Here is a 13174-nt window from a genome sequence, read left to right on the forward strand (position 1 = left end):
TTCCTGATGGCTAGCAGCATGGTGTTGGATTGCGTTGAATCCCTAGGTCCTAGGACCTGGCTGTGGCTCCCAAACTAAGTCTGCTTGGAAAAGGCATTGGGAACAGCTCCAGTTCAGAAGGTGTGGAAGAGAAGCAGCTGATGGAGACAAGGAGGCTCACTTGTGAGCCCACATCAGGATCAGGAGATGGGGCAGATCTTGTGAACATGGCCAGTGCTGTGACCCTGGATAAGTAAATACCTCAGGAAATCAACATTAATTAAATCCAAATGGTGGGGATCTCCCTTCTCCTCCCTTCTCCTCCCTTCTCCTCCCTTCTCCTCCCTTCTCCTCCCTTCTCCTCCCTTCTCCTCCCTTCTCCTCCCTTCTCCTCCCTTCTCCTCCCTTCTCCTCCCTTCTCCTCCCTTCTCCTCCCTTCTCCTCCCTTCTCCTCCCTTCTCCTCCCTTCTCCTCCCTTCTCCTCCCTTCTCCTCCCTTCTCCTCCCTTCTCCTCCCTTCTCCTCCCTTCTCCTCCCTTCTCCTCCCTTCTCCTCCCTTCTCCTCCCTTCTCCTCCCTTCTCCTCCCTTCTCCTCCCTTCTCCTCCCTTCTCCTCCCTTCTCCTCCCTTCTCCTCCCTTCTCCTCCCTTCTCCTCCCTTCTCCTCCCTTCTCCTCCCTTCTCCTCCCTTCTCCTCCCTTCTCCTCCCTTCTCCTCCCTTCTCCTCCCTTCTCCTCCCTTCTCCTCCCTTCTCCTCCCTTCTCCTCCCTTCTCCTCCCTTCTCCTCCCTTCTCCTCCCTTCTCCTCCCTTCTCCTCCCTTCTCCTCCCTTCTCCTCCCTTCTCCTCCCTTCTCCTCCCTTCTCCTCCCTTCTCCTCCCTTCTCCTCCCTTCTCCTCCCTTCTCCTCCCTTCTCCTCCCTTCTCCTCCCTTCTCCTCCCTTCTCCTCCCTTCTCCTCCCTTCTCCTCCCTTCTCCTCCCTTCTCCTCCCTTCTCCTCCCTTCTCCTCCCTTCTCCTCCCTTCTCCTCCCTTCTCCTCCCTTCTCCTCCCTTCTCCTCCCTTCTCCTCCCTTCTCCTCCCTTCTCCTCCCTTCTCTCCCTTCTCCTCCCTTCTCCTCCCTTCTCCTCCCTTCTCCTCCCTTCTCCTCCCTTCTCCTCCCTTCTCCTCCCTTCTCCTCCCTTCTCCTCCCTTCTCCTCCCTTCTCCTCCCTTCTCCTCCCTTCTCCTCCCTTCTCCTCCCTTCTCCTCCCTTCTCCTCCCTTCTCCTCCCTTCTCCTCCCTTCTCCTCCCTTCTCCTCCCTTCTCCTCCCTTCTCCTCCCTTCTCCTCCCTTCTCCTCCCTTCTCCTCCCTTCTCCTCCCTTCTCCTCCCTTCTCCTCCCTTCTCCTCCCTTCTCCTCCCTTCTCCTCCCTTCTCCTCCCTTCTCCTCCCTTCTCCTCCCTTCTCCTCCCTTCTCCTCCCTTCTCCTCCCTTCTCCTCCCTTCTCCTCCCTTCTCCTCCCTTCTCCTCCCTTCTCCTCCCTTCTCCTCCCTTCTCCTCCCTTCTCCTCCCTTCTCCTCCCTTCTCCTCCCTTCTCCTCCCTTCTCCTCCCTTCTCCTCCCTTCTCCTCCCTTCTCCTCCCTTCTCCTCCCTTCTCCTCCCGTTTTGGTTGGAAGAGACCTTCAAGCTCAACTCCAGCCATGAAGTACAACCATGGAACCTCTGCCAGTGCACTTGGGAACGTCAGGTAGAACAGGATAAGCTGCACAAGGCTGATCTGACAAATGTCACCAACTTCAGTATTTAAAACTGGAGAAGAATCAATCACTGCTGGGGGGGGGCTGCCTGGGGGAGCCTGAATGGCTTGATGGGGATGTTGTCACACCACCACTGTCATAAAGACCTGGGGATGCATCTGACAATGTATGGGAAAGGGGGATCTTGCTTAAAAACAATACAGAGAGGTGGAGTGTGGACAACACCCTCCTAACGCCATCCTAGGCTTCATGGTCTGCTCCAGACTCTAGAATAGAGCTGGTTGTGTCTTGTCAGTGCCGTTGATCCTTATGGTGATGCCCATAAGTACTCTTGAGCCTTCTACAGCAGAGTGGTGCAGTGGCTTCCAAAGATAGGGGGTGGTGGTTTGCAGTGTCTAAGAAAGATTCTGAGATGCTTGTGTCATCCAGGCTCTGAGGAGAGTGTCCTGAGGGTCTCAGTATGGAACAGATCATAACTGCAGTTATAGGATCATATTAAACAGCTTTTCACAGTGAGGGTGGTGAGACACTGGAACAGGCTGCCCATGGAGGCTGTGGATGCCTCCTCTCCAGAGGTATTCAAGGCCAGGTTTGAGGAGCCCTTGAGCAACCTGGTTTAGTGGAAGGTGTCTACCTGGAACTAGATATTCTTCGAGGTCCCTTCCACCCCAAACCATTCTCTGAATCTGTGATTCCATGAAATTAGCTTGAAAAAACACACCTTTAAGCTTATCAAGCACAACCATTAGCGCTGAAGAAAGGCTGAGGACAACTCTGAGCTTTGCTGTTTGGGGGAAAGCGTGGAGAGTTTGATGGAGCAGCTCAGGGAGGGATGCCCGAGCCCACCCCGAGCTCTGGGGGAGGAAAGATTTCAAAGCGCTGAGGAGAATGCCCTTTTCCTTTCTAGGTTCATTTCATGCTTGCCTGCAGCCACAGCTCTCCGAAGGATGTGACCGTGACCCACCAAGCCGCTGCTCCAGGAGCCGGTGTCTGCCTCCGACCGGCGCTGGGGGCGAGGGTCCCGGGGGTCCCCTTCCTCTTGTCGCTTCCCGGCCCCGGGGGATGCTGAACCTTGCTCCGGCCCCGGTGCCAGCCCGGGCGGGGAGGCGCGGGCGGGGCCGGGCCGCGCTCCTCCCCCGCGGCCCCGCTAAAGCTGCGGGCTCGGCGCGGCACCGGGGGCTGCCGGCGGCAGCGCGATCCGGTCCGGCCCCCCGCGGCCATGGAGCGGGCCCCCGGCCCGGCGCTGCGGGCGGCCCTGCCCCTGCTGGCCGCTGGCCTGGCCCTCTGCGCAGGTAGGGCGGGAGCGGCAGCACAAGCGGGAACGGGAGCGGGAGCCGGGAGCGGCAGCGGGAACAGCACCGGGGGAGGCAGCGGGAGAGGTAGCAGGAGAGGCACCGGCGATGCCCTGCGTGCCGCCGGCCCGCAGCTGCGATGCACTATCGCTGCGGGGCGGCGGGGATCTCCCTACCGAGCACAGCCCCCCCAGCATCTCCTCCTTGTCCCGTACGTCCCCCGCCGCAGCGGGACCTCTCCTAGCAGCGGGACCCCCCGGTGCCCGTGTTCCCCGGTGCCGGTGCCTGGGTCAGCGCCGGTTCCCGAAGGGTAAGGAGCTTAAGGCGCTGACCGGCGCTGGGCGTGCGGGCAGAAGTGGGTCAGTGGGGGCTTACGGCAGGGCCCAGCCCGGGGCCGGCCCACGCGTGGGGGTCCCGCAAGCCCCGACTCCCGGATCTTGGGGCCGGGCAAGGGGCATCCCGAACATCCCTCCCCGAAGGTAGCCTGGGATGCACCCAGCGCTGTGCTGGAGGTCGCTTGTGCTCGGAGGCATCTTCTCGGTCTGGCTGCTGTCAGTCGTGGCGAGAGGCTCCCACGCCGGGCGTCGTGTGGGGCCACCTATCCCATCCCACTATAATTCATCCTGAACCATCAGCCAGTGGCGGAACAAGGCTCCCAGACAGCTTGGGGGCTTTGGGCAGGGTCTGAAGCACACGGTGTCCAGCTTCCTGGCATGCAGGTTGTGCTGTGGCACAGCAGCTGTGTGCCATGCTCATTCCCCTCGGTCCTTCCCTTGCAGACCCAGCCTGTGCCCTCAGGCACTGCTCCTTGAGCCTACAGCCGGGAAGGATCAGGGCAGTGAGACATTAGGAAGTTTTTCTCCCAGGTGTACCTCAATTTGCTGTTCCCTCAGTGCTTGCACCTCAGGAGTTTCTGGGTGCTCTTGCAGAGGGAGGTGGTTACAGCCTCAAGATGACAGGAAGGACTGTCCTGTTTCCTTGTCCAAGAGCTCCTACAGCCCCATCTTTTGGGAGAGAGGGAGTCCCAGAGCTCAGCTGCTGCTGTTTGAAGTACTTCTCTACGGTACTGTCTGTTTGGTGAACCTTGTTTACATTCAAGGAGTGTAAGCTCCCAGCTATCCAAATTCTGTCCTGTGTTTTAATATCCGTGCTTGGAAGTGAACCACAGACACAGGCAACCCCATGTGCACTCTCGTTCCACCCTGGTGTGCTTCAGTTGAAGCCTCACCAGCTCTGTGGCCACCACCATGCCCCTCTGGAGACTGATCAGTACACTAAGGAACCTCCCTGGCCTTGATTGTCAATTATATCAAACAACCTTCTGTTATTGTGTCTTCTGAAGTTGTAGTGTTGTTGTCTTCTAGTTTGCTTTACCCTTTAGTTGGCTTTTCAGAGCTTGGCTCAGGTATGGTCCAGGATGGGCAGATGGCTTCTTCACTCTCCCAGCTCTTCAGAGCAGGTACCAGGGAAGCCACACATAACCTAACAAGCTCTGCAGCAGTGGTTGCTTTGGAGTGTGAAGTGCTCTGTGTCTGCTTGATCAGCTCTACTTCTCTTCATTCTCCACCACAGACCTGTCTGCTCATAGAATTGTCAGGGTTGGAAGGGACCTCAAGGCTCAGCCAGTTCCAACCCCGCTGCCATGGCCAGGGACACCTCACACTACAGCAGGTTGCTCACAGCCACATCCAGCCTGGCTGCAAACACCTCCAGGCATGAGGCTTCCACCACCTCCCTGGGCAACCTGTGCCAGGCTCTCACCACCCTCATGGGGAAGAACTTCTTCCTAACATCCAATCTCCATCTACCCATTTCCAGTTTTGTTCTGTCCCCCCTAGTCCTGTAATTACTGTACACTTCCCCCCACCCTGTTCTTTCTCTTGCAAGTTTGGAGATGCTCTGCTGGGCCCTGGAGGTCTCCTGGAGAGTATCCACTTATGCCCCAGCATTCAGGAGTATTTACAGCATTAAGGAGGAAAGAGTTTTGCTGCTGCTGCTGTAGTGAATGCTCCTACTGCACCTGCTCACTTTCTGTGGGCTTCTCAGAACTGCTTCCCCCTCAGCTCCGACCACCTTTGTTCCACATCATCTTCAGCTTGTTGTATCCATTGCTTTGCAAACTCTCCTACGCTCCTCACATGTTATGTGGGGGGAGTGAAGGGTCCTCAGTGTTCTGGAAGGTTTCTAAAGACAGAGGAGCTGAGGCTGCTGGTTGCTGTGTGTGGTGAGGACACCTGAGCCTCTTGCAGTGCTTGGCACTCAGCTGCTTGGTTTTTCTCATGGGAGCTGTCCCTGCCCATGCCAGGGGGGGTCAGAACAAGGTGGTTTGGTGCCCCCAGCATAAGAGAGACATGGAACTGCTGGAGTGGGTCCAGTGGAGGGCCACAAAGATGATCAGGGGGCTGAAGCACCTCCTCTATGGGGACAGGCTGAGATAGCTGGGGTGTTCAGCCTGGAGAAGAGAAGGCTCCAGGGAGACTTTAGAGCAGCCTTTGAGTACATGAACCGGGCTACAGGAGAGCTGGGGAGAGATTTTTGATAAGGATTTGTAGTGACAGGACAAGAGGGAATGGATTGAAGCTTGAGGAGGGCAGATTTAGACTGGAGATTAGGAAGAAATTCTTTCCAGTGAGGGTGGGGAGACACTGGAACTGGTTGTCTGGGGAGGTCATGGATGTCTCCTCCCTGGAGGTGTTCAAGGCCAGGCTGGATGAGGCCTTGAGCAACCTGGGCTAGTGGGAGGTGTCCTTACCCATGGCAGGAGGGTTGGAACTAGATGATCTTCAAGGTCTCTTCCAACCCAAACCATTTTCTGAATCTTAAGAGAGCCTTTAGGCAAATTCCATGTTTGTGAGATTTGGCTTCCCACTGAAATGCATTTTAATTGTCCATGAGCTCTGCAGGCAGATGCCTGTGTGCAAACCAGACAGGTGTGAGATGGCTCCTCACCATGGTGCTGGGGAGAGCTGTTGCTCTGGGTGTCTGGGAGCATCCCCTGCCAACAGCCTGGTGTGATACAAACTCTCTCTTTGAAGAGAAGAAGCAGGAGGGATTGCTGTGGGAACTGCAAGGGAAGGATAAAGGCATGAAAACAGCACAAAATTGGCCTCCTGCTTTGTGAGGAGAGCTGTGTTCAAACAGTGTTGTCACCTTGGCTGTTCCATGCTGTAAAATGGGATCTCTGGAGCTATAAACAGCTGCTGGAGAGGCCTCCTGCACTCAAACTCCAGATTTTCAGCACGCTGGGTTCATTCCAGGGCTTCCTGTGGAATGTAGGCTGGGAATGGAAGGCTGAGGTACACAAGGCAGCAGTGCGTGGCCCACATACAAAGCTGGGCACCAGCCCCAGCACATCTGTGTGATGCTGTGGCACTGACAGGTCCAGAGAACCACTTTCTTCTCTTTGCCTTCACTCCAAGAAGGACATTGAGGGGCTGGAGCAGGTCCAGAGAAGGGCAATGAAGCTGGGGAAGGGTCTGGAGAACAGGGCTGGTGAGGAGCAGCTGAGGGAACTGGGGGTGTTCAGACTGGAGGAAAGGAGGCTGAGGGGAGACCTTCTGCCTCTACAACTCACTGAAAGTAGGTTGCAGCCAGGTGAGGATTGGTCTCTCCTTCCAAGGAACAAGGGACAGGATGAGAGGAATCAGCCTCAAGATGCACCAGGGGAGGTTTAGGTTGGAGATTAGAAGAAGCCTCTTGCTTGAAAGGGTTCTCCAAACCTGGAACAGGCTCCCCAGGGAGGTGTTTGAATCCCCATTCCTGAAGGTGTTTAAAAGCTGGAGAGATGTGGTGCTGAGGGACACGGTTTAGCACCAGACTTGGTAGAGCTAGGCAGTGGGTGGACTGGATGACCCTAAGGGTCTTTTCCAAGCCAGATGATCCTGTGACTGCAAAAAGCCTTTTGTTCCAGTTTAGTAGCCTGGTTTGCTCAGTCCTGGCTGAATGGTGATAGTGAAAACCCTTCCTGTGGTCCAGCACCCAAACCAGGGTGTCCTTGGAGCGAGATCCCACAAGAGCACCCCAGCCAACTTCATCCCCTGCCCCATGGCAGTCATCAGCCTGATGCTGTCTGCTCGTTTCTCTTGGTCACCCAGGCTCTGTTTTCCTTGCTTTTGGTAAGAAGCTTTAATAGTAATGAAAAAGCTTTTATGAGACAACGTGGGAGAGAACTGTGAGCACTTCATGGCCTGACTCCATCATCTACCAGAGTGTCTGCCAATAACTGGCAGAGATAAAAGATTGTATGTGGGATGAGGGGATGGAATTTAATGGTGCCTTTTGGAGGAGGCTCTAGATCCTTACTGGTTCTTGCAGGTGACTCTTCTGAGCTTTAGTCTGGCCAGGATGTGTTTCTTTTCATAGAATTGTCAGGGTTGGAAGGGACCTCAAGGCTCAGCCAGTTCCAACCCCCCTGCCACGGCCAGGGACACCTCACACTACAGCAGGTTGCTCACAGCCACATCCAGCCTGGCTGCAAACACCTCCAGGCAGGAGGCTTCCACCACCTCCCTGGGCAGCCAGTGCCAGGCTCTCACCACCCTCATGGGAAACAACTTCTTCCTAACATCCAGTCTGAATCTACCCATTGATAGTTTTGTTCCATTCCCCCCACCCCTATCACTCCCTGACACCCTCAAAAGTCCCTCCCCAGCTTTCTTGGAGCCCTCTTCAGATCCTGGAAGGCCACAACAAGGTCTCCTTGGAGCCTTCTGTTCTCCAGACTGAACCCCAACTCCGTCAGTCTGTCTTCATAGGAGAGGAGCTCCAGCCCTCTGCTCATCCTCGTGGCTCTTCTCTGGACACCTTCCAGCACCTCCAGACCCTTCCTGTGCTAGGGGCTCCAGAACTGGACACAGGACTCCAGGTGGGGTCTCAGCAGAGCGGAGCAGAGGGGGAGAATCACCTCCCTCACCCTGCTGGCTCTGCTTCTCTTGCTGCAGCCCAGGCTCTGGTTGGCTTTCTGGGCTGCAAGTGCTCACTGCTGGCTCCTGTTGAGCTTCTCATCCCCCAGCACCCCCAAGTCCTTTTCTTCAGGGCTGCTCTCAAGCCAGTCCCTGCCCAGCCTGTATCAGTGCTTGGGATTGCCCTGACCCAGATGCAGGACCTTGCATTCGGTCTTGTTGAAAGACAGCTGCAAGGGGAGCAGTGTGGTTGCTCTCCATCCCAGCTCTTGGACATGCCTGTTCCTTCAAGTTCAGCTTGTATTGGAGAACCTGTCCAAGGCTGAGTTCTGGGCTCTGGCACTGAGATGTGGGAGATCCCAGCAAAGATCTCCAGGGAAGGGGTCACACCATGGTGCTGCAGCCCCTCAGAACTGTTACCTGTTGCTTCATTCTTTTCCCTGTCATGTGTCAGAGGGAGAGACTCAGGGCTTTTCCCAGGGTTACTTTTGTAGGCTGGAAATGAATCTCCTGGTGGCTGTTAAGGTGCTGATCTCCTGGTAATTAACAGAGCTTTGACATGGAGGCATGCAGGCAGTGATAGGGAGGAGATGCTTTGCTAATATCTCCTCCCCAGTTCAGAAATGCAATCTGAATGCCCTTCCCAGTTCAGAAAGCTTCTGAATGATCCTGGACTGTCTCTAGATGTCTGCAGAGAGCAAAGTCCTAACTGATGGCCCAAGCTGGATGCTTAAGTTTGGATGCTGTGAATCATAGAACCATAGAAAGATCTGGTTTGGAAGCGACCTCCGAAGGTCACTGAGTTTAGGCTCAAGGTGAGGAGAAAGTTCTTCACAGAAAGAGTAATTTGCCATTGGAATGTGCTGCCCAGGCAGGTGGTGGTGGAATCACCGTCACTGGAGGTGTTCAAAAAAGGCTTGGATGGAGCACTTGGAGCCATGGTTTAGTTGTCAGGAGGTGTTAGGTATCAGGCAACAGGTTGGACTTGATGCTCTCTGAGGTATTTTCCAACCTGGGTGATTCTGTGTGTGCGATTCTGTGTGCAGTCCAACCCCCTCTGCTGTCAGCAGGGGCATCCTCAACTAGATCAGGCTGCCCAGAGCCCTGTTGAATGCCTGTTGAGGGGGTGAAGCCCACCCTCCCCCAGCAACCTTGGCCATGTGAAGCTGAATCTGGAGATGTGCAAGTTGCTCTGATGGAGGTTGCCAGGTTTTGTAGGTGTGGGATGTCCCCAGCCCTTCCACTGCCCTGTGCTGAGCCGTGGATGTAATCCTGCCCATGCCTACAAGCCCTACGAGGAGAGGCTGAGGGAGCTGGGGTTGCTTAGCCTGCAGAAGAGGAGACTCAGGGGTGACCTTATTACTCTCTACAACTCCCTGAAGGGAGGTTGTAGACAGGCAGATGTTGGTCTCTTCTCCCAGGCAGCCAGTACCAGAACAAGAGGACACAGTCTCAGGCTGCACCAGGAGAGGTTTAGGTTGGCTGTTAGGAAGAAGTTCTATACAGAGAGAGTGATTGCCCATTGGAATGGGCTGCCTGGGGAGGTGGTCACCATCACTGGAGGTGTTCAGGAGGAGACTTGATGGGGTGCTTGGTGCCATGGGTTTGGGTGGTGTTGGATTGGTTGATGGGTTGGACACGATGATCTTGAAGGTCTCTTCCAACCTGGTCTGGTCTGGTCTGGTCTATTCTATTCTATTCTATTCTATTCTATTCTATTCTATTCTATTCTATTCTATTCTATTCTATTCTATTCTATTCTATTCTATTCTATTCTATTCTATTCTATTCTATTCTATTCTATTCCTCTGAAGGTGGGTGGTGGCACAAATGCTCTGCATGAACAAGCCAAAGTTTTCCTGGTTCCATGCTTCCCAGGAAACTGATTCTAGGTAACCAGAGCTGCCTTTGCAGAACTCCTGTTCTCCTCACTTCCCCAGGAGGAGGTGTTTGTAGCCTGACATTCAACAGGGCAAACCCAGCAGCAGTTAAGTGAAAGGGGATGGTTTTGGTTGCCAAGTGTTGTTCTGAGATACTTTGCTGCTCTTAACACATTAATTCTGAACCATTCAGGTTTCCATCTTCAAAGTCAAGTGCCATCCTTCAGCAGTGCCTGCTTTCTGTGCAAAAGGCTGTTTGACTGGAGGGGAGCTGGATGGGAATGGAAGTGGCTGTGAAGATGCTGGGGGGCCTGGAGCATCTCTGTGAGGAGGAAAGGCTGAGAGCCCTGGGGCTGGGGAGCCTGGAGAAGAGCAGCCCCAGAGGGGATCTGATCAATGCTCAGCAAGAGCTAAAGGACCTGTGCGGGGCAAGAGGCTGGGGCCAGACTCTTGTCAGTGGTACCCAGGGACAGGACAAGGGGCAGCAGGCTCAAACTGGAAGCCAGGAGGTTCCATCCTGAAGATGAGGAGAAAGTTGTTTGGTGTGAGGCTGCTGGAGGCCTGGAGCAGGCTGCCCAGAGAGGTTGTGGAGTCTCCTTCTCTGGAGAGCTTTCAAACCCAGCTGGGCATTGTGCTGCTGGGCAAGCTGCTGTGGGTGCCCCTGCTTTGGCAGAGGAGGGGGTTGGATTGGATGCTCTCCAGAGGTCCCTTCCAAGCCTCACCCCGCTGGGATTGTGTGTAAAGCCCATCAGTGTGATTTCATGGTGTAAAAGACCTTCTCAGGCTGGTTTTGGCTGCACTCAGCCTTCCCTGCTGTTTTCTTTTGCTGCTGTCCATTCCAGACCTGCTGTCAGTGCTGTCTTACTGCAGCCACCTCCCAGTGGAATTTGTACCCTGGACACTCTGTCAGCACCTTCTGGACTGAGCCCAGCAGATTATTCCTCAGCTCCAGCTATGAGCTGTGTTTCCCAACACTTGCAGAGTGTTTTGCTGCACACCTTATCTTCAGCCTCCCCTAGTCCAAGCTATCTTCCCCTACTCCAAGCTAACCAGCAATCAGCAAAGGTCCTTTGGCAGCTCCTTCCAACACAAACCATTTCCCTGCCTTTTGCTGCCCTTTCTCTGCTCAGTTTATTTTCAGTTCCTGGCTTCAGCTTTTGTCAGCTGGGATTTGTTCAGGGTTGGTGATCTCCTTCTGAAAGAGAGGGTTTGAGTACCCCATGCTCTCCTTCCAGAGCCAAGGTGCTGCTTACTGAAATCCCATCCCACAGAAGGGATTTTAAAGGCATTCAAGCGTTGGAGCTATTTGATGTCTCCCATTCTGTCTGAGACACCCTCTTTGGTTCTGTAGTAATGCCTTTTCTTCATCTGCCCAGGTGTTTGCCTGGGTGGGTGCCCACCCTTTCTGCAGGGTCTTTCTGAAGGGAGTTTTTACCCTGTGATGGCTTCTGCTGTTACCTCCAGAGCTCTCTCCAGAGAGGGAACTGCTCCATAGTTTCTATAGCAGTCCAAGAAGCACACTGTTTTGAAGACCTGTCACTGCTTCTTCTGAAGCAATGTGTCAGAGGAGGATGAATCTGCCAGCCACATGCTGTCACTTCCATGGATGAGGCAGCTGCTGGTGGAGCCAGACCCCTCTTTCACAGAATCATTGCATCACAGAATGGTTTGGGTTGGAAGGGACCTTAAGGATCATCTCTTTACAACCACGGGCAGGGACACCTCCCGCTAGGGCAGCTTGCTCAAGGCCCTGTTCACAGAATTACTGAGGCTGGAAAAGACCTCTGAGATCATCAAGTCCAGCCTGTGACCCAACACCACCACATCAGCTGAACCCTGCCACCAAGTGCCACCTCCAAGCTTTTCTTCCAGACCTCTGGGGACAGCGACTCCACCACCTCTCTGGGCAGAGCATCCCAGTGCCCAATCAGCCTTTCTGTGAGGAACTGCTTCCTAGTAGCCAACCTAAACCTCCCCTAGGGCAGCTTCACACCATGCCCTCCTGTCCTGTCACTGCTTGCCTGGCAGAAGAGCCTGACCCCCACCTGACTGCAAGTTGTAGAGAGTGATAAGGTCCCCTCTAAGTCTTCTCCAATCTGAACACCCCCAGCTCCCTCAGCCTGGCTTTGAACACTTTTGGGATGTGGTTCAAAGGTCATGGTGGTCTTAGGTCAATGGTTGGGCTTGATGATCTTAGAGGTCTTTTCCAACCACAACAATTCTATGACTTCCAGGTTTGGAGCCTCCCACAGCATCAGTCACCTTCTGTCAACATGTCTCACCATGATCTTCTGAGGTGGCACTACAGCTCTTGGCTTGGCTTCATTGTCAGCTGCTCTCATTAAGCTGGTGTCTGAACTCTTGCTGTTGCCTCTTCTTCACCTGTGGTGTCATTCTTGTTGTTCAGTGAGCTGGCAGTTCATGTGTGTGAACCTGACACTAGAGGAAAAAGGGATGGAAGCCCACACCACCCTCTCTTGTGCATCTTCGTGCTGGTCTGTGGGGAGCCAGGTGCTGCTTCCATCCTTCCTCCTCCATGGGTCATCCCATGGTGTCTTTGTCTGGGCTGGGAGTCTTCCTACAGCTGCACTGAGAGCTAAAAGGAACAAAGGTTGCTTTTTGGGTAAGTCATGCAGCTTAGTTTCTGCTCCCAAGAGGAAGTCACCCTGTCCTTGGTGGGTCCCTCCAAACACTTGCCATAGAGTCTCAGCTCCTCTTGCAATGCCAGCAGAAAAAAATTCCTTGAAAATAATAACCTTAGAAGTGCTAAACTAGGGAACACCTCTTCCTTGTGGTCTTTGATCCAGAAGCTCCTTTTCTTGGGCATCTGATGATTTGTGAGTCAGCTTCCCAGCCACCTCCACTGGCTGTCCAGGTGCTCACTTGAATCTTGCCACAGCCACACTCTTCTTTGGGAGACAAGAGGGACTGCATGCCTCTTTGTCATGCAAAGTGTCCTTGTAGCTGATGTCCCTAAGCAAAGGACCCTGTGAGGTGTCCTCTCTTCTCTCCTCAGCCTGTCCTTGGCTGTGCAGTCAGGATGTTAGGGGTTGGAAGGGACCTCTAGAGATCATTGAGTCCAACCCCCTGCCAGAGCAGGAGCATAGAATCCAGCACAGGTCACACAGGAGCACATCCAGATGGGGCTGGAAAGGCTCCAGAGAAGTTCACTCCACAGCCTCTCTGGGCAGCCTGTTCCAGTGCTCTGTGACCCTCCCAGTCAAGAAGTTCCTCCTCATGTAGAGGTGGGACCTCCTGTGCTGGAGTTTATATCCATTGCCCCTTGCCCTATCACAGGATGCAGCTGAGCAGAGCCTGTCCCCTCCCTCTTGACCCCCAGCCCTCAGATATTGATAAACATTGATGAAATCCCCTCTCAGTCTTCTCCTCTC

At 54.4% G+C, this 13174-nt stretch overlaps 1 protein-coding gene across 1 annotated transcript in view; it reads left to right on the forward strand.

Annotated features, from left to right (window-relative positions):
- Positions 1-2875: 2875 nt before the first annotated feature.
- ACVR1C (activin A receptor type 1C) overlaps positions 2876-13174 on the forward strand; it is a 33790-nt gene continuing 23491 nt past the window's right edge. Inside the window, exon 1 of the mRNA XM_054177454.1 lies at positions 2876-3001. Within this exon, the coding sequence (XP_054033429.1) occupies positions 2929-3001 (73 nt within the window). The 5' untranslated portion in view covers positions 2876-2928. The remainder of the gene's footprint in view (positions 3002-13174) is intronic.

This window comes from Dryobates pubescens, chromosome 2 (genome assembly GCF_014839835.1).
Source record: "Dryobates pubescens isolate bDryPub1 chromosome 2, bDryPub1.pri, whole genome shotgun sequence".
Classification (NCBI taxonomy): domain Eukaryota; kingdom Metazoa; phylum Chordata; class Aves; order Piciformes; family Picidae; genus Dryobates; species Dryobates pubescens.